The 24506-nt window shown below is 50.5% G+C and overlaps 2 protein-coding genes across 9 annotated transcripts in view; one reads left to right on the forward strand and one right to left on the reverse strand.

Moving 5' to 3' along the window:
- SEPTIN8 (septin 8) overlaps positions 1 to 18474 on the forward strand; it is a 30397-nt gene extending 11923 nt beyond the window's left edge. The window contains exons 3-11 of one of the 8 annotated variants that reach the window (XM_045075517.1): positions 4168 to 4288; positions 5237 to 5432; positions 5782 to 5968; positions 6494 to 6655; positions 7223 to 7319; positions 7538 to 7706; positions 7926 to 8058; positions 8156 to 8346; positions 17129 to 18474. In XM_045075517.1, the coding sequence (XP_044931452.1) occupies positions 5266 to 5432; positions 5782 to 5968; positions 6494 to 6655; positions 7223 to 7319; positions 7538 to 7706; positions 7926 to 8058; positions 8156 to 8346; positions 17129 to 17294 (1272 nt within the window). In that variant the 5' untranslated portion in view covers positions 4168 to 4288; positions 5237 to 5265 and the 3' untranslated portion in view covers positions 17295 to 18474. The other 7 variants (XM_004744996.3, XM_004744997.3, XM_013052511.2 and 4 more) reach the window with 7 other exon arrangements.
- Positions 15261 to 24339, reverse strand: CCNI2 (cyclin I family member 2). Its single transcript, XM_004745069.3, has 4 exons — positions 24325 to 24339; positions 20486 to 21582; positions 19936 to 20008; positions 15261 to 18439 (listed from the first exon to the last, which is right to left on the reverse strand). The coding sequence occupies exons 1-2, from the start codon at positions 24337 to 24339 to the stop codon at positions 20731 to 20733; spliced, it is 867 nt and encodes a 288-aa protein (XP_004745126.1). The 3' UTR covers positions 15261 to 18439; positions 19936 to 20008; positions 20486 to 20730.
- Positions 24340 to 24506: the final 167 nt, after the last annotated feature.

A 24506-nucleotide genomic window follows, 5' to 3' on the forward strand; every position in this document is an offset into this window, starting at 1 on the left:
GCCAGGGGTTTGGGGCCAGGGCTTGGCTACTCTCAATTCCTGGCTCTGCCTGATTTGTTCTCTAAGCACCCATGCACCTCATTTTCCTTACCTGTAAAATGGGGATAGTAATGGTGTCTGCTGCACAGGGTGGGAGGGACTATGTGGGAGCCTGTAAGCCACTTGGCTTAGTTCACACAGAGTGGACCAGGAGGTGTTGGGTCATCATTTGACATCGCTTTCTATCTATCTTTATTTTTTTTTATTAAAGATTTTTATTTATTTATTTGACAGACAGAGATCACAAGTAGGCAGAGAAGCAGGCAGAGAGAGGGGGGGAAGCAGGCTCCCTGCTGAGCAGAGAACCTGATGCGGGCTTGATCTCAGGACCCTGGAATCATGACCTGAGCCGAAGGCAAAGGCTTTAACCCACTGAGCCACCCAGGGGCCCCACATCTCTTCCTTTCTTTGGCTGTAAACACTGAGATGTTTTACTTTGCACACTCTTTCCTCCTGTCCTTACTTTTCCTTGCTTTCTCTGTTCCTTGGTGAGTATCACTCTGGAAACCCTAGCAGGATGTTCAGGATGTTCTCATTTGCGAGTATGGGATAAGTCCACTCAGCCAGCTGAGGCAGTAAAGGGCAGGTGTGGCCAGGGGTCCAGGGAAAAGCCCGGAAGTGGGGTGGAAACTGGCTTTCTCTCTTCTGTGGTTTTCCTGGCACCGCCATCCTGATGCTGGCTCCCCTCATGGTTGCAAGGGGGTCATGCAGGTTTAGTTTGGGTCACTTGCCTATTTCTGAGCCAGTCATGGGATCGTGCTGATTGGCTCAGCACAGTGGCTCTTAGGTGGCTATTAGGACCCACCCTTAGAGAGGGGGAGCTGAGGTCTTACCTGCTCATTGCAGAGCTTTCCACAGGGTCGGCAGGCAGCTGTCGGGAGATCTGAAGTTTCTTTCAGAGTTGTGTTAGCTGAGACATGCTGGTGATGCTTTGGGGGCTGCTGCCTCCTTCGAGGCTGGGTCAGCAGAGACACCCCGTTCAGGCACCTTGGAGTGAGTGGTGCGCCTTGGATCCCATGTTGTTGATGCCAAATATAAGATCAGAGAGGTTGGCATGAGTGAGAGTCACAGCACAGTAGAGCTAGGAAGTCAGATCAGTCTCCCAAGACCAGAGAACACCAGTCTGTCCTCCTCAGGATCAGTGGCCCTTTTTCTGTGTTTGTGCATGTGCGTGTGCACGCATGCCCTTGAGATCGACACTCCCGTGGGCCCTGAGGCTCCTGAGCAGGCGTTGACTGCCCCCGGTCTGTGGTCCCTGGAGTGATGGAGTGCAGCCTGGGCAACAGTCTGGTGACAAGCACCTCCTCGGACTCCACACACTTCTCCAGAGAGAGCTGGGAGTTGTGTGGGCGAAGGCAGCCGGGGCTAGCCGAGCAAGGATAGGTGGGCTTATGTGAGACCCTCCTTGTGCTGCTTTTAGCCTTAGGAGCCTGGACCTGTGAGAGAGTGGGGAAACTCAGAAATGGGATGGCTTCTGTTCCCGTGCAGGTCCTCTGTGGCGCAGTGCGCGTGCGCGGTTTCCAGATGCCGCAGGCTGGGTGGGTTTTGGCGGCAGGCTACAGGATGTTGGATTGCATCCTGATTGTGTCACCCTTGGAAGAAGAGGATGAATAAACACAGAGCCTTCTCTGCAAGCACAGCACGCCTGAAATTTTGGAGATTTTCAATCTCGCCTGAAAAGAAAAACACTCTAGACTAACCGTTCTGTCCTCCATTTGATCCTGAAGCTGCGATGAGCAGGTGGAACCGGGACTGCACAATGCAGCTCTGTGTGAGGTGCGCAGATGCCCCTTATGCTGCTGAAGGCAGCGTTCAGTGGCTTATAAATGGCGGTGTTGTGCGGCATGTTGGGCATGCTGGTGGGAGGGTGTGAAGAGCAGAAAGCCTGACCTCCTCCAGCCTGCAGCCAGCCTCGAGGAACTTATGGAAGAGCCATAAAGAAGAGCCTTTCATAAAGAAAGGACAACGCATAGTGGAAGGAAACAAGGTCATAGCCAAGGGAGGGGTGTGGGATGTAAGTATGGGCTTGGTTGGAGCAGGTGACGGGGAAAGGGAGAAAGAACTGTGGAGCTCAGAGAAAGGGGCGGGTTGGATGAATGAATTCAGAGTTAAACTGGCTGAGTCTGTGAGGAAGGCCTCAGACTGTGAAGGTCCTCAAATGCCATGCTGGGGGGTTTGGACCTGACCCAGGACATCCTATGCTCTCTTTATTGTTTCTGATGTCGGCGCCAGTGAGAGGAAGCTGCCTTTGGGGCCTCTCTGTTGGGTTATGTTTGCAGTCCTGTGGGGAGCCTAGGCTTGAGTGGGGAGGTGGTAACGTGATCCCCTGGGGATGGAGGAGATGGAGAAAGGAAGGGTCAGCTGTAAGAACAGAGGCTCTGTGGAGAGAGGGTTATCAGAGAACAGGTGTTGGGGTAACCCTGACTTGTTGGAAGAGATTGTACAAGTGCCCAGAGGGTGCACGTGGAGTCTAGGCTGCCAGTACACACACCTGGCTGTCAGCAGTGAAAGGCTGCAGGGACTGAGCCAGGGTGTGGGGGAGGGGAGAGGGATGGACATCATCAGTCAAGGAGGGCTGGTTGAGTGTTTGTGCCAGAGGGCTTTGGTTGGGAGGAGAGAATGGCCAGAGGGGTTCAGGCTGAGGCAACAGGCTATGGCTACTTAGAAATCAGGGCAGACTCAGGAGCTGAGCAGATCCCTCTGTTGGAGGGCAGGCAGCCAGGGTCCACTGTCTGGTGTCCACATCAGCATGAGAGCTGCCACCGTCCTGCTGATCAGTAGCTCCGTTTCCTCCCCTCTGGAGCTGTGGGATGGAACTCGCACCCTTTGCCTTTCCTGGCTGTGGTCTTTCTACTGGGCAGCCAGGCCTGAGGGGGTCAGAAATAGAGCAGATGTGTTTCTGCCCAACATGGAGCCGTCTGAGGCCTGCCCTCACGAGGGCTAACGCTGGAAAGGCTGGGCCTGGGAACCTTCCCTTGGAGTACAGCATTCTATCGCCATTCCCAGGGAAGTGGAGAAGTCATCTGCACAAATTGGAATCTGACTTTGACCCTCTGCTTTGGGTCCTGGTGGTTTCTTTTTATAGTGCTGTGCGCCAGCTCCAGTAGCCCCAGCTCACTCGGGACCTGCTGTCTATCTCTCTCCTGAGGCTGGGCCTCCATATTCTCATTCAGAATCCTCTGTCTAAACTACCAGGGCTGGAGTGTGGGTGGGAGGGTGGCATGAGCTAGAGCCTGGGAGTCCCTAGAGAGCACCACTGAGGCAGGAGGGGTAAGGCCTCAGTCACAGTGCCTCAGAGCCTAGCCCTGAGACCCCTGGCACTGTTAACAGGGACCATTTCTGCACTTGTTGCTTGGGTGGGTGGGGAGCAAGGGGTGCACGTACATAACTGTGAGTCCGGCCCATTGGTTGGGGGAGGGGGCCCTCTGACAGAGACCTAGTGTGAAGGGATCAGGCCAGGCCTGTCTCTGCCTGAGTCCTGCTTTTAGTCAGAGTGTCTGAGGTCTGGGAGAGAGCTGCGGGAACATACACGCTCTCTAGTCTTGGCCTCTTGAAATCTTTATTTAAGATCTGGGGACGGGGGTGCTTGGGTGGCTCAGTGGGTTGGGCCTCTGCCTTCGGCTCGGATCATGATCCTGGGGTCCTGGGATCGAGCCCCGCATCGGGCTCTCTGCTCATCAGGGAGCCTGCTTCCTCCTCTCTCTCTGCTTGCCTCTTGGCCTGCTCGTGATCTCTGTCTGTCAAATAAATAAATAAAAATTAAAAAAAAAAAAAAAAGATCTGGGGACTGTCTGGGGCCTCCTTTTGGGCAGGAGGACAGGATAACCCTCAGGGGTTGCAACTAGGGTAGATGGTTCCTTGCGCCCTCTGTGCTAGAAGACACCCCAGGCCCAGGCAGAGAGGAGGCGGGCGTGAAAGCCCTTTCCTGGGGTGGAATTTGGCATCCTGAGGGGCACTGGGCTTCCTCTCTGGAAGCTCCTTCTGGAGTTGGAGCTCTGGTGAGCTAACACAGTGTACTGAGATTTGCTGAGAATTCAGATGTGGGGGTGTCACTGGGGTTTGGCCTCTCCCCACATGGCCCCTGTTCCCCAGTGGGCTCACTGCCTTGCTCCGTTTCTCTGTTGGCAGAATGCAGAGCCAGAGCCTCGGAGCCTCTCCCTTGGGGGCCACGTGGGCTTCGACAGCCTCCCGGACCAGCTGGTCAGCAAGTCGGTCACACAGGGCTTCAGCTTTAACATCCTTTGTGTGGGTATGTGTCATGGTCTGGCCGGGGATGGCCTCAGATGGTGGGGGGGACAGGAGCCATCCAGGAGATGGGACGCTGCTGCCCTGTCCACCTGTGGAGCTACCACGGACCTCCCAGACAGACTCTCTGGGGTCAGGGTGAGGCTTTGACTGGTGTCTTTGCCAGGGTGAAGGACAGGACTTGGGGGCCTGACTCACTTGAAGAGTGAATAAAATTAGACATGTGAATGTGCTTTGTAAACTCAGACTGTTTATCACAGCGGTGTAGATTTGTGTGTTTGTGTTAAAAACATTTGCTGTCATTCCTACTGTGTGTCAAGGACACTGAGGTAAATGAGACTCCCCTTCTATTACACTATAATGTGATAAGAGCTCCAGCGCGCATCTGAACAAACAGAGCCCTGAATGGGGAGGCTCCGGGAGGTTCCTTGAGCCTCAAGACCTCAGGCTCCCAGTGGGCACAAAGAGCTCTGCCAGATCCTCCACAGGTGCCTATGCCCTGGCATCTGCCGGGCTGTTGGTGTGCCTCAGGGAGCAGCCTGTCCTGAGCCGGATAAAGCTAGATGGATCAGGAGGCCCCTGGTGGCTTCACACCCCAGTCCTGCTAGGCCCATGACAAGCCCGGGCCCAGGAAGGATGATGTGCAGAGCAGGTGACTGGGCCCACTGAGGCCAGCAGAGCTACTGTACAGTGGCTCTCACAGCTACCCTCATAGCCATAGCTTATGACTGAGTCAGCCTTCAGGCCCTTGCTTCCACACGTTATATTTGAGGTCACCTAGAAGGGACGACAGTTCCTAGGGGTGGGGACAGTGAGGCGTGGATTTAGAGGCCTGCCCCCCTCTCTTGTGTGGAAGCTGAGGATGCCTGAGCCCCACCATCCTAGTCAACAGCCAGGGGTAGCCCCAGCTCCAGCCTTTGACACCCCCTGTCCTCCACTCCTTGCTCCCCAGGGGAGACTGGCATCGGCAAGTCCACACTGATGAACACGCTCTTCAACACGACCTTCGAGACTGAGGAAGCCAGTCATCATGAGGAGTGTGTGCGCCTGCGGCCTCAGACCTATGATCTCCAAGAGAGCAATGTGCACCTCAAGCTGACTATTGTGGATGCTGTGGGCTTCGGGGATCAGATCAATAAGGATGAGAGGCAAGAGGCGGGAAAGGCGGCCCCACCTAGGCTTTCCCCCTCCCCCCCGTCCCCCCCACTCCCCGCCATGGCAGTCTTGGTTCTAACACTCTGCCCCAGAGCTCTTCATTCCAAGCTGCCCCCATGTAAATCAGCCAGCCTCACAGCTCATGGGGGCCGGAGGAAGGCCTCTCTGGGAATACCTGAGGTCCTGAGGACCCCTTTGGAGGTTAGGAGACAGGGTTGGCCAGCTGTCCCCAGACAGGGACCATCAGGCAGAAGCCACTTGTCCTCACAGAGGGAAGGCTGGTGGGCAGCCTCTCACCCTGCAGCTCAGAGCCTGCCTCCTGGGTGATGGAGCTGTCTCTAGTTACAGGCCCATAGTTGACTACATCGATGCGCAGTTTGAAAACTACCTACAGGAGGAGCTGAAGATCCGCCGCTCCCTCTTCGACTACCATGACACGAGGATCCACGTCTGCCTCTACTTCATCACGCCCACAGGGCACTCCCTCAAGTCCCTGGATCTGGTGACCATGAAGAAGCTAGACAGCAAGGTATGCACCTTCCCACCCCAGACTTATTCCCTGGGCTTCCTGGTCCTCCCCAGAGTTGGGGGCTATGGTGTGACTGCCCACTGTGTCCCTGTCAGGGGCTCTGTTGCTTAGGGGCCTACAGATAGGCCCATGGGTTGGTCGTTTTTCTATCTTCTCTTGCATTTGTCCCTTCTGCTCCAGTGGGTTCCCCTCACTTGGCTCTTTCTCTAGAGCTCTGTCTCCTGGGCCTGAGCCCCTTCCTCTTAGCTGAATTGATTTTTATTCTCAGGTCAAAGCCGAGTTTGCCCAGAGGACTAATTTTGGGGTTCAATGGTGGTTTGGGGGAACCACCATAAGAAGGACCATAGGTGATTGTAACCACTCATTAGAAAGCCCCTGGTGGCTGGGTTCAGGCTGGGACTACCCATGGGAGCAGCTCCATCATCTCTCTGGCCTCCTACCCTTCTGCCCAGGGATGGGGCCTGGGCAGGGCTGTCCACAGTCAGGGAGAACTAACCTGCTGCCCCTCTCCACTGATCCTGACAGGTGAACATTATTCCCATCATTGCCAAGGCTGACACTATTTCCAAGAGTGAGCTCCACAAGTTCAAGATCAAGATCATGGGCGAGCTGGTCAGCAATGGGGTTCAGATCTACCAGTTTCCCACTGATGACGAGGCTGTTGCTGAGATTAACGCAGTTATGAATGTGAGCATTGGGCACTGGCTTCAGGGCCAGAGGGCTTGGAGCCAGCACAAATCTGTGACACACAGCCCTAGAGGCTCTAGTTTCCCAGGATTCCAGCCTTAGCTTCTCCAGGAAAGACGGATGGGCACCCGGGACCCAGCAGACCTTATGTCCTGTGGCCAGGAGATGGGAGGAATTGGGTATTGGACTGGTGCTGAGCCTTCCCTGAGTTTAAGTTTCACAAGATAAGGATTCTGGGCAGGAGTAGAAACCTGGAGGAATAAAGCAGGCCAGATGCCAGGGCTTGGAAGCTTGGAAGAAAGCCAGATTTTCAGGTCCTGTGAGGGAGCCTCTGTTGGTCCCCGGGGAGCCCAAGGGCTGAAAGGACCCCTCGAACATGAGAAGGGGGGTGCAGGTTCAGCCTACTCCCCTATTTGGAGGCTCTAGGATACTTCTCCAAAAGAGAGCCAGGAAGTGAGCCCTGGCCAGGCCTTGTTCAGGTCTGGCCACCCCTCCCTGGGGCCCAGGACAGGGTCTGTCCACTAGTTTGTCAGCCCAGTGCTGAGCCATCCTTGGGCTCCTTTCCAGGCACACTTGCCCTTTGCTGTGGTGGGCAGCACCGAGGAGGTGAAGGTGGGGAACAAGCTGGTCCGAGCACGGCAGTACCCTTGGGGTGTGGTGCAGGGTAAGTGTGGTGGGGAGAGCACATCTGCTTTTGGGGGCCCAGATGTAGTGTCCTGTCCTTCCTGCCCGCAGCCTCTGTCCCGTGTCCTCCCTAGGACCATCTCTTGCCCGTCCTGCCTCCGGAGTCTGCCTGTAACACTTCGACCACTGTCCTGTGTCCTTTCCTCCCGGTGGCTGTCTGCATGCCCACCTGATGGCCCACATGCCCTGTGCTTTCAGTGGAGAATGAGAACCACTGCGATTTTGTGAAGCTGCGGGAAATGCTGATCAGAGTGAACATGGAGGACCTCCGAGAGCAGACCCACAGTCGGCACTATGAGCTCTACCGGCGCTGCAAGCTGGAGGAGATGGGTTTCCAGGACAGCGATGGCGACAGCCAGCCCTTCAGGTGACAGCCTGCTCCAAGAGGGAGCCTGTCTCCACAGCCATGCTGGCATCTATGCCTGGGGTCATGCCTGGGGTCTTGTGAGCCAGGGAGCCAGCATATGGGGCCCCAGCATTGCCATCACTCCCTGCCCCATGCCCATGCGATCCCCCTTCTCTGGCTCTGCCCCACCCCAGCCTGCTGCTGTCCCACCCTTGGCCTTCTCTCTTCGGGTTTCTGCAGCCTGCAAGAGACCTACGAGGCCAAGCGCAAGGAGTTCCTGAGTGAGCTGCAGAGGAAGGAGGAAGAGATGAGGCAGATGTTTGTCAACAAAGTGAAGGAGACGGAGCTGGAGCTGAAGGAGAAAGAGAGGGAGGTGTGTGCGGGCTCGGGTTTGTGGTGAGGCCAGGTGAGGGAGGGCGGGGACTGGCAGGGTCCCCATGAAGCCCAAGCTCCCCCACTTCTGCTCCCAGCTCCACGAGAAGTTTGAGCACCTCAAGCGGGTCCACCAGGAGGAGAAGCGCAAGGTGGAGGAAAAGCGACGGGAACTGGAGGAGGAGACCAACGCCTTCAACCGCAGGAAGGCCGCGGTGGAGGCCCTGCAGTCCCAGGCCTTGCATGCCACCTCCCAGCAGCCTCTGAGGAAGGACAAGGACAAGAAGAAGTAGGTGGTGGGCCCCCTGTCCACATGGGCTCTTTTTCCTTCTGGGTGCCCACTTCATCCTACTCTTGGTGCCTTTGGTTGACTTTGGTTCTCGCCCATGCTCACCTGTTCACTGCTTAGCTCTCCTTCCCCTCTGCGTTCCCACCTCATTCTTGCCTACCTTCCTTTCCTTCTCACGGGTGAGCTAGAGATCTCAGGATACCAGGTATCTATGTGCTCTCTGTCGTGCACAAGGGACCCCTTGCTACCCCCCCCTCACCTCTCCCCTTCTCTCTCTCTCTTTCTCTTCTCTCTCTTTCTCCCTCTCTCTCCCCTTCTGCAGCCCCTTCAGAGCTGGGCTGGTGAAGACTGAGCCAAACAGGCAGGGTGTGGCCCCTGAGAGGGAGTAGAGGTCTCAGGGAAGGGCTTTCCGGCCTGGAGAGGGGCAGGGCCTGGGAATGTCAGCATTTCCAGATTCCAGAAGCTCCTGTGGTTTCTGCATCCCCCCTCAGTCTCTGAGACAGTGGATATGGGACCCGTGTGGGCTGGTAGGTGTTGATGGAGGGCAGCAGACGCTTGAGTCCCAGCAGCCCTGACCCCTTGGGCAGGATGCTCACTGCCTGGTGGAAGGAAGGACAGCAGCTCCCTGAGGGGCTCTGGGGATCCTGCACCATAGATGGGCTGCCCTTCAAGTTAGATTTGGTAAGAAAAGGACTGGGGAGGGCAAGGAGGCTTTTCCCAGCCTCCAGGAGTGCAGTCAAGTTCTTGGCCAGGTGGGGGCAACTCTGAGTCATTTTTCCTTGGCTTTTTTTGGAGGCTCTTTTCCACACTCTTAGCTAGAGTTTAGATGCCCTGGCTCCTGGGGATCTCCCTCCTCTACCCCACTTCATTCAGCATCCCGCACCGCATCATACTGTGGAATCTCGTCCATCCCTGTTTCCCCATGTCCCTGGCCTGTGTCAGGTACCCTCTGTCTTGTCAACTGAGGAACGAAGCAAGTGACTCCATTTTTATCATCCTTGGGCTCCTTGGACCCCCATTTCTTCTTGGAATGTTTGGGAACATGTGTGTCCAGGCCCTCTTTTCCTTGCCCTGTGGTTAAGGCCGTGCAGCGCATAGGAAGCTGTTGGCTCTGCGGTGCTGCCTTGTGGCCTTGGCATTCTCCCCACCTCTAAAACTGTACTCCCCCTCCCCAGCATGCACCCACACCCACAGGATCTGTCTTACTGTCACTCCAGCCCCATTACAGGCACAGACTCAGGCATGTATCTACCAACACACACATCCCCTAGGACACACAAGCACAGAGGCATAGACACATCTAAGGAAAAGAAACTTCTGACCTCCCTGGGGGAGGCCAGGGGGGACAAAGCCAGACATTTGGGAATTGAATGCTAGTTCTTATGCCTAAGGCCTGTCTTCTGCTTTGGGATAGACCCTCCTCCTTTCTATAGTCTCCCTCATCTTGCTTATTAGTACCCTCCCCACCCTATCTGCAGATGCTCCTGCCAGAGATGATCCCCTGCCTGTCCCCAGGGAGGACACTAGCCCACATTCCCCTCTGCTGTGTGAATTTGCTCCCTGCTTTGCATTTGTTTCCAGCCCCGGCCCAATGTCCAGCCCTTGGCTTGTTGTGGCTGGGGACTGTGAATTGGAATCCATGTGGGTTTTAAACGAGTGGCTCAGAAATCTGGTTTCTCCTAGAAAGGGGTGTGTGGGTCTGTGTCCCAGGTGTTGGCACCTAACAAGAATTTGTCCTGCTCCCTGCCTCCAGGGCCCAGGCCATCTGGTTTTAGAAAAGGCAGGTAGAGTCCGCTAGGAAATAAGTTATGGAAAACCCCCTCAGAACAGAAGACAAGGACCTGTGGCCAGGTCAGGGCCAGGGGGAGGAGTGCAGGCTGGCTGCACGGGGCATCAGCAGAGCCCTCAGGGTGGGCATCCATCCCCATGTCAGGTCTGGGAGACAGGTGTTCTCTGCTTGCTGGACATGCCAGAAAGTTTCAGTCAGTTTGGCCCCTGGGAGAGACCCTGTGCTCCCATGCTGGCCTTGCAGGGGCCAGGAGTAGTCTAGGTAAGATGGCTAGGAGCGCTCCTTCCTCCTATCCTGGTCAGGGAAAGGGGGTCGGCGCAAAGTGCATTGGAGGTGGTGGGGAGGGGGTTGTTCTTCATGGCCATTTAGTTGAATTGCTTTGATGGGTTATGTGTGGTCTTCAAATTTTAATCCGTTTTTGCAAAATTACTTCCCAATCAGATCTTGACCCTCAGCCTGGGATGCCACAAACTGAAGCGAATTCTCTGCTTTGCTCGTCACAAATGCCAAATTGACTGCCCTTTCCCAGCGTCCAACTTGCTGTCTTTTGTTTCTGTTTGATTTGGTCGTCTGCGTAGCTTTTAATGTGTCTGTTTTTGTTTTGTTTGTTTTATTTTTATTTTTCAGTTAACGCACGCACAGACTTACATGTCAAGAGCGGACTTTAGACTTTCATGTGTTAAGTTGCTTGAGTTACACCTTGTGACCCTTCTTCTCCCATAACATGGTGTGAGGACGGACTGGGAGCTGGTACAGACTCCAGTGTTTACAGCCTTGCTTTGTCCCTTGCCCCTACCTGTGGCTGCCCTGGGCCTGGCAGGCCACCCCTCTCTATGCAAACACGTCAAAGCCATGAATGCTGGAATCCAAAACTGACAAGGTTTATTTTTTTCAGAGCCAGTGGCTGGTCTTCCATTTACAGTGTCACTATTCCTTGACGGAGCAGTTCAGTGCCACTCTCGCGAAGGCCCGAGCCGGCGATGCTTGGCCTAATTGTTCCGCGTCAAGATGGCAGCTCACGCGGCGCCCTAGGTGTGGCCGTGTGGCCTGGTATACGTGCTGCGAAATTCACCCGATTCCCCTTCATTTTAATTTTTCTAACCTAGAGCTTCATTTCAATAATAACTTTTAGGATACTTCTAAATTTTTATTTTGGCACAAGCATAAAGACAGATAATACCCTCTCCCATTATTTTCATAGTAACCCAGATTCCCTGATTTTTAAGAACTAAAAATATCTCTAAACCTTTCTTATGTATACAACATCCCTATAATATTTAGGGAGAGGTGGGCAATAAACGTCCTGTAATGACAGTGTTTGGAATTTCTTTATGGCTGAAAGTGGATCATGAACAAGACCACGTCCAATGTTTTTAACGCGAATGTAAATGGAACAGCAGCCCAAAGCCGTTGTCTGTGTGCTCCAGAGGTGCTACCTGGAAACAGGGACCAACTCCACGTGTATGTTAAGTGTTTGACTCCATCTAAGGCGCCCCCCACCCCGACCAATCCTGAATGTTCCCAATGCAGAGGACTCAGCTGGGAAAAGGTTTTTAATCTCAAGGTCATTGTTTTCTGTTTTCCTGGCTGAGTCACAAGGAAAGAGATGAAGGTGTCTGATGTGTGTGGACAATTTCAGAAAATGCTACCAGCAAGGGAGCTTTCCCCTCTCCACTGATTCTTCAGGGGATATTTTAAGAAAGTACTAGCAACATTGATTCTACTCTGTTCCTGTTGGTTTGTGAGCCAGTGGGAGCGTCAGGGCTGAGAATGTGATATGATGAAATAGGAGATGAAAAATGAGTAGCTCAAAGATCTCATTCATTGTTAATGGGCCACTGTGCTGGGCACAGGCTCCCTGGAGTAACCCACATCCCTACCCTCAAGGGGCTCACAGTCGAGAACACTCCCTAGTCGGAAGCCTTGGGAAGTCGTGCTAATTTATTGTTGGATTGGTTGGTTGTTTTCCCTTGTCCTCCATCCTCCTTCCCGTCACTGTTTCCCCCTTTCTGCCTTGGCCCTCTTTATTGATTTCCAGGACCAAGTCCTGGCTTCATGCTGTGCTTCTGAGATGGAGCTCCATTCAGAGTGGGGAGGAGGGGTGAGCTGTGGGTGTCCATAGAGGCCCTGCAGGAAAAAGGAAGCCCTTTCCTCCTCACCAGGAGCAGAGCACATTTATGGATGCCTGGAGTGAAACTCCCAAGTGTCCTGCCATGACTAGGGGTGGATCCAGATTTTGAGGGGCTTCAGTGTGGCCATGCGAAAGGCAAATTGGCCTGTACCTAAGGCTCATGTGGGTTGCAAGTCACTTGGCTTTAGGGGGATTGTATGTCTGAGAGGTCTTCAGTTGGGTTGAAGTGTGTGACCTTTAAGATAGCCTCCGTCAGCTAACACATTTCTGAAGATGAGGCTCAGTGACCCAGCGGATTCACTGGGTATATAAGAAATGGAGACTCCTGGTTTGTGGGGCAATCTGGGGATGCTGAGTGGACATTTCTGCCACCCATCTACCACAGCCTGTGGGCTGCACCCCAGGCACACTGGAATGCCAGGATTGTGGCTGGTTACCAGCCTGCGGGTATGGGGCTTCCTAGCATCTCTGGGGAGACCTGTCACTGTTAAATATTCTGGGGTCTGAGATGCTCCCACAGGTCCCATTGGCTTTAGGGAGCCTGACTGCCCTTCTCTCTCCTTGCTGCTTGTGTTTGGAATTTTATCATCTTTAGCTGAGACCAAATTAGTCCTGGGAGCATAAGGTGAGCTTAAAACGTGCTGTCATTTAACAAGCTCCCTGGCCCGGCATGTGAGCCCTGCCTGTGGGATCTGATGTGCCACTCCTTTTGAGAATCCTCTTTTAGCATTATTGGGGCTGTCAGCAGGCTTACACTGGCATTTACTATCATGTCTTTCATAAGCCAAGTTGATTTGGGGGTAGAATCATGTAATTTATTGTCCAAACTGAGACTTTGCAGAGTAAAAGGAGGTCCTGTTAATAATTATGTCAGATCGACAGGTGTAAGCTGGAATGGCCTAAGACACACCAGGCTGCACTGTGACCCTGGTGATGGGTAACCTGAGCCTAGGTGGTTTGTAACTGTGCAGACTGACTGCATATATGTTTCTGTGTGTCTGTGTGTGGGTGCTCATTAAGTGGGGCTCCTATTGCTGGGTAAGAAGCCCCAGAGAGGTGTGGCTTGCTCCTTTGTTATGTCAACAAGCTTTTCTAAAACTGCTTCACTTGTTAATTCATTTATTCCTTCATACATTGACTGTTTTTGTTCTTTTCCATTCACTTTGTACTCTTTTTTTTTTCCCCATTAAATTTTGCATTTATTTTGAGTTTTTGTGGTGTCTTTTTTGGGCAATAGCTTTTCTGATTTAACACATTTCCTAGCCTATTAATCTGCTACAACTCTGGTAAAATACAGCTTGTCTTTTCTGTGAACTTTGTGGGGTTGATTAGCTTCTATAGGAGCTATGTTTTAATAGCGACTCCTGCTCTGGGCATCTGTGAAAGGCTCTGGAAGGGGAATGGGATGGAGGAAAAAGTTAGGGAGGAGAAGACACAGCCTGTGGTCCAGGCATCTTCAATGGGCGACTGGGTGTAGGACCAGGAGAGTGCAAACACTGCCTTTTCAGAGTTTATATCCTTGTGCAGTAAGCTTGATGCAGGACAACTAACATTTGAATTCTTGTGGTATATCAGCCATTGCTCTAAGTTGCATTATGTGCATTGATTCTTTTCATCCTCATAATAATCCTATGATGAAGTATTGTTTTCCCCATTTCATAGGTAAGGCACAGAGAGGTAAAGTAACTAACTACTCAAGGCCACACAGCTAGTAACTAGAGGAATTGGGATTTGAATTTTGGTAGTCTATATCCTTAATTCTGGAGCTATAGCTTCTCCATGGCAACAGTGAAGAACAGTGAAAATGTAGCCAAAATTCAAGTGTGCAGTTTGGCAGGGTGGGTTGGTGGACTTGAGTCAGTTTTGTCAAGGTGGGATGCCCTTTCTGGGTGACTATTTGGTTGAGGAAGGGCAGACTGGTGGTTGAGGGAAGTGATGACATCTTGTGGATCCACTTGTTGAGTAGCTTTCTCTGTTGGGCACTAGATTCATCTCAGGGAAGACCAAAATGAGGAGAGGGAGGCTAAGAGAAGGGAGCTGACAACCTAGCAGGGAGACTTGTGTGCAGACATTGCTAATGAAAGTCCCGCTCAACTCTGCCTGCAGGGAGGCAGGTAGCAGGGAAGCAAAGTGTTTACCGAGCTTTGAAGGATAGCTCGGTTTTCCTGGAGAAACCAGGAAACCAGGGGGGAGAAAGGCCTTGTTGGTGGAGGGAACAGCACTGCACAGCTCACCCATCTGGGAGAAGTAGTATTTGGACAAGAATTTAAAAGGCGCATGCTGCTCACGTACCCTGCTCCCAGCCCATCTGCCCGAGTCTCCACACAGCTCCATTTTCTGCATCCACAGCCCCTCACCAGCCCCTGCCCTTCTGGAGATGGGGACAAGAGCGAGACAAATTGTATTTCTCCCACCACAATGATCCCCAATCTCTGATCTGAGGTGGGAAAGGAGTTCCTGAGGGAAAAAAGGGGAAAAGGCTGGGACCTGGATTCCCAAGCACGCTTGAACAGTGTAACAACTTTTCTTAAACTCACAAGTGCACTTTACTTCCTGGAAGAGGAATATGGCTTCCTGGGAGGTGGAGCTGTAGCGCTTATCCCAGTTCAGGGCTCACAGGTTGGCCTTCTCTTTTTTCTCATTTGTTCTGATTGAGAGATTAGCCCTGAGGACCCAGTTTACACCCAGAGCTATCCGATTAAGAGACTCTGCAGTTCCTCCAAGTCAGAGACAGCCCGAGGTGGGGCAAGCCCGCAGGGTGAACCTGTATTTCCCCAGCTGGTGCCAATCCCAGTGCAAGGAAGGAGGTGGAGGCGGTCGTGGCCCCAGTGGGAGCTCCCCTGAGCAGCCTGTTGCCCCCCAGCAGCCCCCCCAATCACTGCCAGACTGTACCTGGTTGTTGCCAGGACCCAGGAGATGATGTTCCAGGTATACTGGACTCTTAAGTCCACATCCATGGTTATCAGATCCACTGAAAATAAGATTCTGACGAGGTTGAAAGGAATTCAAGTTTATTTTTACAAAAGCTCCAACAAAAAAATCTGTGTGGAGAAAAGGTAGAGATTCGCACAGACACTAGTACAGTTTATCTGGTCTCTGGCCACTCTGCACCTACAAGCAGTCCCCGTGGCTTAGCGCATTTACAAAAAAACTGCTCAGGGTGGAAAGACTTCACAAATGACTAAATACGTGGTTCAGTCACTCCTATCCTCCACACTACTGACAGGGCTCAGCTGGCAGAGATGGCTGCCTAGGGAACGGCTCTGTGGTGTCACTGTGTCAGACAGCAGTGGGCCTCTCCCTCTCAACCGTGCTGGGAAGCTCCTCCCAACAGCACCAGGCCTGAGCAGACACAGCCTCAGAAGCTGCTCATCTGAACCCAAAGCTCTCCGAGCTATGTTCCCCCTTTGGGGGGCGGTGGCTGAGATCATTCTTTCACACAAAATTCCTCTAATTAAGCTAATAGACTACTTTCAGAGTAACAAAGGAAAAAACACATTTTAAGCTTGCTCAAATTACTGTACATTAAACAAAGCATCCTTTATGATCTAGTTTTTGTAAGAGAATATACCTAAGTCAGGGCCAAATCAGGGGAAATGCACCTGGAGAGATGGTCCCATTTTTGCAATGATGGGCAGGGTCACTGGGACTTGAACTGCTAGGTTTGTGCTTGCTACAAACCTGGGGAGCTGGAAGGACCTGGCCAGCTCTGGTGGGTAGAGCAGCAAGAACTGGTCAGTAAGAACCAGCCCCACTCTTCAGACCTAAACAAGGTCCACCACTTTCTTGACTCCAGTTCCCTGAGGGACCCATACTAGCCCTTGCTGCAGAAGGAAAACCAAGTGACACTATGATTCTTCATTCCTAAAACCAAGCAGTGGCTTGGTTTTTTAGACTACCCTTCCCACAGGTGACCGTGACCTGCTTTTTTTCTCTTTATTGCCTTCTAAAGACTCAGGAACTTTTTCTCAGTTACTTTCAGTGCCTTCTTCCGGCCTTGTCACACGATCCATAAAGCCTAGAAGTCAGAAGAGTCCCAGCAAGAAGGGGTTGCCATTAGGCTCTAAAGGATACTAGGGGGTAGAGGCACAGAGGCTGGCAAGTAGAAAAGAAAGTGTCTGAGCTGGAGGAGGACTACACACACTTCCCAGATACTGCTTTACCAGTCCTTTGCAGGGGCTCAATTGCTCAGTACTGACTTGTAATTAAAATAGAGTTTTCATCTTTGAAACAGAACCATTTTACATTCTAAAGACAAATTTTGAGTGCTAAAATATTAGCATAGAGCAATTTCAGGAAGGTCTAACCACTCAACTTAAGGGCATTAACCCCACCATCTCAGGGACATCCACCTCCACCTTAGTAAAGTTGTCGTTAGTCTAACTGTACATTCCATCTTACCCTGTCCATCCTCAGGGATTCTAACCCTTCCATGCCTGCCTCATGGAACCCCCATACCTGGTTCCATATAGTCCTATAAAGGGTGGGGGTTTGAAATTTAACCTCTTCCATATTAAGCTCAGGGTGGCCTCCTGAGCTGTGCATGTCCCCCTGACCTCACCCCATCTCCTTAAACTCAAGGGCTGCCACTGAGACAAAGCTCTTCTTACTGTCAGAGAAACCTACCATCTGGTCCAGTAAAGGAAATCTATTCCATACTCATCCAGAGGGCATACCAAGTGTGCAAAGCCTAGGCCTTAGGGATACTCTTCACAGAGTCACTGCGGCCAGAGCATCTTCTGGAGCCTACAGGGGCCAAGAAGGGTGATGCTACCATTTTGGGGGCAGAGTGCATCAGCTACATGGGCAAAGTGGAGAGCCTGGTCTGGGGCAAAGTTGATGTCTACCTGTGCTTTCTTTAGCAGATCAGATATAGGAGTACACCAGTCGGGCATGAGCCTCTCCAGCTCTAAGGTGATGATGACCAAGGCGAGTGTGGAACCCTTGAACTGCAGCAGCTGGTGGCCCGCCATACAGTGCTGCAGCTGCCTGGTCAGGGACGCGACGTGGAGGGAAGGATTCCTCTGAGGCAGCGGCTCCACCACGTGGGGCCAGCCCACGACTACCAGGGTGTGGAACTAGAGACCGTGGTTTTTAATGTTAGAACATAAAACCCCTGACCTTTCACAGATAAATGACCAAAAGTGCAAACAATGTCAATTTCCATCAGGGAACATCAAATGTTGCCCCACACTCTTCATTCCCATCCAGGGCCCCCCAAGGGACTTGAGGCTTAATGCTCATTTTGTGACCAAGCTCAGCTTCACCCTTGGGGAGAAAAGACAATCTGCTTCGTTACATGGTCATTATGAGTTTCAAGTACTTAGATGACAATGTTTCCATTCTGAAAAACAGAAGCATACTATTCAAGATTAAGGTAGCAGGAAAGTTACTTGTATCTGTTTGACATGAGAAGAAACTGCAACTTGGCAACCTTGGCCAGTTTTCATAATGAAACAGCTCTTAGTGATTTAATCTTCATGCTTCATAACAGACCAAACCCCATGACATTTCCACATCGCATAATTTTGCCTTACTAACAGAATCATATCCTTAAGGATGACCATCATTCCCGAACTAAAAAAATACCAACTAATATGACATTTTTAAAGTGCCAGATCAATATGGTCTAAAGCCTCAATAAGGATTGTGTGTAGGTGAATAAAGACAGCTAAGTGAATGTGTGTAAAGTGTAGCAAAAGCAGACAGATTTTTATGTACAGTATTCATAGAATGGAAAGCTCAATATTTTTGCAGTGTGTATTTAAAAGAGAAACTCACCACAATAGTGCCGTCTAAAAATCTTTATAAAGTTAATTTAATGTCTTCTACAAGTGGGTGTCTGGTGGAATTGTGTTGGATTTAAGATACATTTTCACTCTTGCATATGTCGTGAGCCTTGTGGGTCACCCCCCCGTGGTGCATGCGCAAGGGCGTGTGCCCGCCTCTGCTTGGCTGTCTTATGTTGTGAACAGCTGTTCCAAAGGTACAGATGAGTCTAGGCTGGACTTGGCCAACATCTGGTACTCACTGTGGTCAAGAAGTCCAGTGGCGTCGCAATACAGAGGTCCCAGTGCAGTTTGTCCAAGATAGCCAGCTCCGTTCTCAGCAGCTCATTCGGGGTACAGCCAGAGCCCTAGTGCTTTAAAGAAGTCTTTTCCATGTGGAAGTCACTGTAAAAAGAAAATAAAGAGGCCAAAGCCCTGTATCATGTCATGGTAACTTGTTTTCTTCTCTGTGGGAGCTGGGCCCTAGTGGACCCTAGTGGAGTTGTCTTCTGGTGACCTGCCACAGAAAATGCCACAGGAAAACCAAGTCAGATCTTGGCCATGTGTCCCCAGGTGGTTATGACAACGGGCCCTGAGTGTCACATGCTTGCCCTCCGGTAGCAAGTTTTTTATTTTCATTCCAGTGGAGTTAACATACCGTGTTATGTTAATCTCAGGTGTACAGTATAGTGCTTTAATGCCAACAGGTCTTGATCCCCAAATGTACTCTAGCTCATACCCAAAGGTGCTTTTGAGGGTGGGGCTATTCAGCAGCAGCAACCTACCCACAGTTTTCGTTCCTGTCATTCCTGTGTCTGATTCCTACCATGATTACTTGTCCCAGAGAGGAAAAGTATGTCTTTGAGCTTCCTGGTCTACACCAGAAAGGCTTATTCACAAAACCTCCCATGGTTTTGGCAACCCATAGCTGCAACCACATTTCCTTCAACCTTGATTTAAGGCAGTTCTTTTCTGGAAAAATGATGACTTTTTCCCCAGAAGGACTAGTAAGCCTTGTCCATGAGTCCATTCAAGTACAGGTGCTCCAAAGACTATTTTCCTTTTTTAGGTAAATAAAGTATTACCATAGCTTCCACAAATGCTTCTTTTAAGGGTCATTTACTTGAATTTTAGTTGGACAGAAGCAACTTTAGGGGAGCACAATTATATTCTAAAGGACAGGGGTTCAAGGCATTTTTATAGAAGGTTTGGAAATGAATACACATGTGATTCTTTTTTTTTCTGACCCTTCAGACCCTGAGCTCAGCCAAGGGGGACCCTGTGGAAATGACAGACTTTATTATCCCCAAAGGGGAACAGGTTGTGGTGAGGGAAGGGGGGCCTCTGGGAAGAATTTTGGCAGAGAATCTTCTGAACAGAAACCACAGTGAAACTGCGAAGTCCAAGCAAGCCTGAAGCACTTGTAGGGGGCATCTCCTCTCTCCCCCACACATGGCCATCCTGCCCCTCTCAGAAAAGGCCCCAGAGTCCCTGAGGACCAGCTTCATTGACACAGACAAGTCCTTAAGTCTCAAACAGATTTCTTCGATGTAGTGTCTAGGGGTGGACATGGTTTGGGAAGCCTTTTTCCTAGGTCAACAGCAGCTGCTTCTGCTCAGTGGGAGGCAGAATCAGACATCAACCAAGAAGGTAAGGTCCATCTGCTAGGAGATCAGGCCTCTGGGTCTACTGGATGAGGAGAATTCAGCTAAGTGCCCATTTGTGGGGTCCTGGGGTGCAATAAGGCTAAGGAAGGGACACCAGAGATCCTGGGAAGTTAATGAATTTTCCAACATGCCCAACACTCCTAAAGACACAGACTTTTCAGGAAGTCTGGGTGCTCCCATGTTACACTCTTCTACCTCAAAAGCTGCTCAGAGCAGACTGCTACGAATGCCTACCTCCTCTTCTTGGTTAACTTCGGCAGCAAGTCTCAAGGAAGTGATCATGGCATTTTAGAGTATTCATTCTTATCTGCAGTTTGGAACAAACACATTTGAGCAGATCATGAACGCCAGACACAAAGGATAAAGCATTGGTGGGTTTTTTGTTGTTGTTGTTTTGTTAGTTTTTTAAGGAAATTACATTTTTTTTCCCTTCATTCAAAAAGATTGGTTGTATTCCTCCACAAGTTAGTGTCAGTTTTAGATTTGACCCGTGAATACACTCCTGATTTCAGAACTGGGAAGGACTAGTCAAGAGTCCTTTGTTAGGGGAATGAATGATGGTTGGAAATATAGCACTGGGCTGGTGCACACGAGCACACCCTATCTCATCTCGGAAGGCCTCCCGGCTCTGAGCCAGACGGGCAGGGGAGGGCAATGTAAAGAGATTACTATTACAGTTCTACCATTTCGAGCAAGCCCCTTAGCTTACAAGCCTCTGAACATCTGGGAGAGCAGAAGTCAGTTTCCTCTCCCACCCCATTACCATCCTCACAAGCCTCCCTACCTTTAATGAAACCAGGAGGCGGCCGAAGGAGTGAGAGCCAGGTTAAAAGTGGTCTGGGAGAAGTAAAAAAAAGTTCTTAAGCTCCAGGAGCCACAGCACGAGGGCCTGGACCTTGTGGCAGATCTCGGGCTGCCAGAAGTTGTGGGTAGGACAGGGCCGGGACGGTCGTGGGTGGCCAGTTTCAGTTCGCATGTGCTGCAGATTGGCCGAAGGTGACCGGAGGGGCTGCGAGGAGAACCTGCACCTTAAGTTGCGGTGGGCCTAAGTGCTTCTCGGTCGTCCAGCGGCTCAGGGATTAAGATGGCTCTTCCCCTCGACGACAGGGGCCCGGCGACAGGGGCCCGCGATTCCAGCCTCGTGCCTCGCGTCCCGCCCGCACCTGGGGCAGGACCCGGCACCCCCGGCGCGGGCGCAGGTGGAACCCGGCTGCGCCCCGTGTGCGCGCTGGGAAAGGGGCGAATGTGCTCCCGGGAGGCCCCCGCCGCGGGGAGCGCTACCTGCTGTTGGCCGCTCCGCCACAGGCGCGCCTTGCGAGCCAGGGCCAGTTGCAGGTGGGCGACCACAGAGCCTCCCCTGTCCCACGGCACCGCCCAGGGCGCGGGCCCAAGGGGTGCTGCGGGGACAACGGACTCGGAGCGGCGCTCAGGGCGGGAGCTGCGGCTCGGTGTCCTCTCCGGGCAGGCGCGGGGAACAGCCCTCCTGAAGCCATGGCGAGCGCCCAGTCCCAGGTGTGAGACCCGCCATAGCCGGCTTTTATAACCCGGCGCCCGGGACTTGCGGCCGGGTCCTCGCGGGAGCGGCGCGGGGCGGGGCAGGCTCTCCCGATCCCGCCCAGTCCTGGCCCGCAGCTTCCCCTCCCAGCCGGCCGGGCTTTGGCCCTGGCTCCCGGGTCGCGGCGCCCAGAGCGCGCTCAGGTGGGCGAAGGATCCCCTGTCTCCGCACTCCCCGCCCCCGCCGCCCACTGTGAGCTTCTTCCCTGGCCAAAGCCCGCGCCCCACGACCAGAGTCCCGCACCCGGGACCGGGCAGCGCGTGACCACGCCCGCCCCGGAGAAGGGCGCCCGGCCGCGGATCCTGCGTCTTAACCTCACAGTACGTCTTCGGGGTCACACAGGACCCGGGAGAGAAGCGTCACGAGCTCTCCTCAGTTACACAAGCTTGAGATGGGATCCTGAGTCTGTGTGGTCTCCTGTAGGTGATGTGAGCTCTGTCTCGGTTACTTTGTCTCTTACAAAGCGACAGTATCTTCCTCACAAAGTAGTTTCTTCCTGCGTACATTTTTCCCCCACCAGTAGTTACCCAGTGAAGGCCTACAATGTTTTAGGGCATGAGAGTGAATAAAATAGACATGGAATTTACATTCTAGGAAAGACAGATACTAAACATGAGTAGAATCCCAGCGATTTCTCTTCGAAGTATAGGGTCAACAGAAATTCATATATGTCTACCAAAAGACACCTGCATCATGTTCAGGGCCGCGATATTTGTAGTTGCCCCAAATGTCCGTCAGTAATTGAACGGGATAAACAAATTGTTTGTTCACACAATGGAATACGGCACCACACCGAAAAAGAACGGACGTATGCTGTACCGAACAAGAAAGAATTTCACAAAGATAATACTGAGTGTAGAGGGACAGGTACAAAAGACGTCATAATGGATGATTCCATTAATATACAAAATATACAAAATATACAAAAATCTATGACGTTAAGAGTTAAGATAGTGACTACCGTTAGGGGGCAGTGGATAGTAACTAGAAAGGATCACAGGACTTTCTCTAGGCGACTGGTAATGTTCTGTTTCTTGATTTAGATGCTGATTACACACAACTCTAAAATTGACCAAGCTGTGCATTTATGATTTGTGCACTTAAGATGTACTTCATTAAAAATGTACATTATATTAAATTACATGAAAATATATGGGAATGTCAGAAGGAAAAGAAAGAGGAAAAGGAACAGAAGAAATACTTCAAGTGGTCATGACTGATAATTTCCCCAGGTAATATCGGACACCAAACCACAGAACCAGGAAGCTTAGAGAACACCGAGCAGGATAAATTATACTCAGGCATATCATATTCAAACTACAGAAAATAAAAGATAAAGAAAAATTTTGAAAGAAGCCAGAGTGGGGGGGGGGGAGAAACTTACCTATAAAAGAGCAAAGATGAGAATTACATTGCACTTCTCAGAGATCATGCAAGCAAGAAGAAAGTGTACTGAAATATTTAAAGTGTGGACAGAAAGAATAACTATCAACCTGGAATTCTGTATCTAGTGAAATTATCTTTCTTTTTTTTTTTAAGATTTTATTTATTTATTTGACAGAAAGATAGAGAGAGAGAGAGAGATCAGAGGCAGGCAGAGAGAGAGGAGGAAGCAGGCTCCCTGCTGAGCAGAGAGCCCAATTCGGGGCTTGATCCCAGGACCCTGGGATCATGACCTGAGCGGAAGGCAGAGGCTTAAACCCGCTGAGCCACCCAGGCACCCCTGTGAAATTATCTTTCAAAAGTGTTGAAGAAACAAAGATCTTGCATGTAGAGGATCCTATGGAAACCACTAAAAAACTCTTTGAAGTAATAAACAAGTTCATTAAATTTCAGAGTACAAGGTCCATGTATTAGAAAAAAATAATTTTTATTTCTATATAACAATGAACAATCTGAAAATAAAATTAAGAAAATAATTCTGGGGCGCCGGGGTGGCTCAGCGGGTTAAAGCTTCTGTCTTAGGCTCAGGTCATGATTTCAGGGTCCTGGGATCGAGCCCCAAGTCAGGCTCTCTGCTTGATGGAGAGCCCGCTTCCTCCTCCGTCTCTTTCTGTTTGCCTCTCTGCCTACTTGTGATCTCTGCCTGTCAAGTAAATAAATAAAATCTTTTAAAAAAGAAAATAATTCCACTTCAGTATCATAAAAAAGAATAAAATATTTAAGAATATAGCAAAGCATTTATACACTGAAACCTACAAAACATCACTGAAAGAAATTAAAGAAGACCTAAAGAGATGGAAAGACATTCCATGTCCATAGGTTAAAAGACTTACATCGTTAAAGTGGCAGTACTTTCCAAATTGAGCTGTAGATTCAACATAATCTATTAAGTTTCCAGGTGGCTTTTTGTGGAAATTTACAAGGTCTTTCTAAAATTTCTGTGGAAATGCAAGGGTGTCAGACTAGCCACCACAGTCTTGAAAAAGCAGAGCAAAGATGGAGGCCTCAAACTATATGACTTCAAAACTTACTGCAAACCGATGGCAATCGAGATGGTATAGCACTGGCATTAGGTTAGTCATTTAGACCAATGGAATTGAATTGAGATTTTAGGAATCTCATATGACTCAACAGTCAGATTCATGATCAACTGATTTTTGACAAGGGTGCCACAGTAGTTCAGTGGAGGGAAGAAAAGACTTTTCAGCAAATGTGATGGGACGGCAGGATATTCATAAACAGAAAAATGAGGCTGGATTCCTCTATCATACAATATACAAAAATAACTCAAAAATATATCATAGAGCCAAACATAAAAGCTAAAACTACAAAATTCTTACAGAAATAAGTCTTTATGACCTTGGGTTTGGAAATGGTTTATTAGATATGTACCAAAAGTACAATGAAAGAAACGAAAAAAGAAAGAATACATAAATTGAATTTGATCTAAATTTAAAACTTTTGAGCTTCAAAGAACACACTCCAGAAATTAAAAAGATAACCCATAGAATGGGAGAAAAATTTATGCACATTATATATCTGAAAAGAGACTTGTATTTAGGATTTAGAAAGAACTCTTGCAACTTAATAATGAAAAGGCAAATAAAATGGGCACAAAAACTTACAGCAGCAGTGTTCATAGTGGCCAAAAAATAGAAACAACTGAAATATCTGCCAACTGACAAATGTATAAAAATGTGATATACCCACACAATGGATTATTACTCAGCCATTAAAAGTAAAGAATTATTCATATATGTCACAATAGCGTTGAGCTTGAAAGCATTACTCTAAGTGATAGAAATAA

The sequence above is a fragment of the Mustela putorius genome, unplaced genomic scaffold, assembly GCF_011764305.1.
Source record: "Mustela putorius furo isolate JIRA1106 unplaced genomic scaffold, ASM1176430v1.1 tig00000145_pilon_pilon_pilon, whole genome shotgun sequence".
In the NCBI taxonomy this organism is placed as follows: Eukaryota; Metazoa; Chordata; class Mammalia; order Carnivora; family Mustelidae; genus Mustela; species Mustela putorius.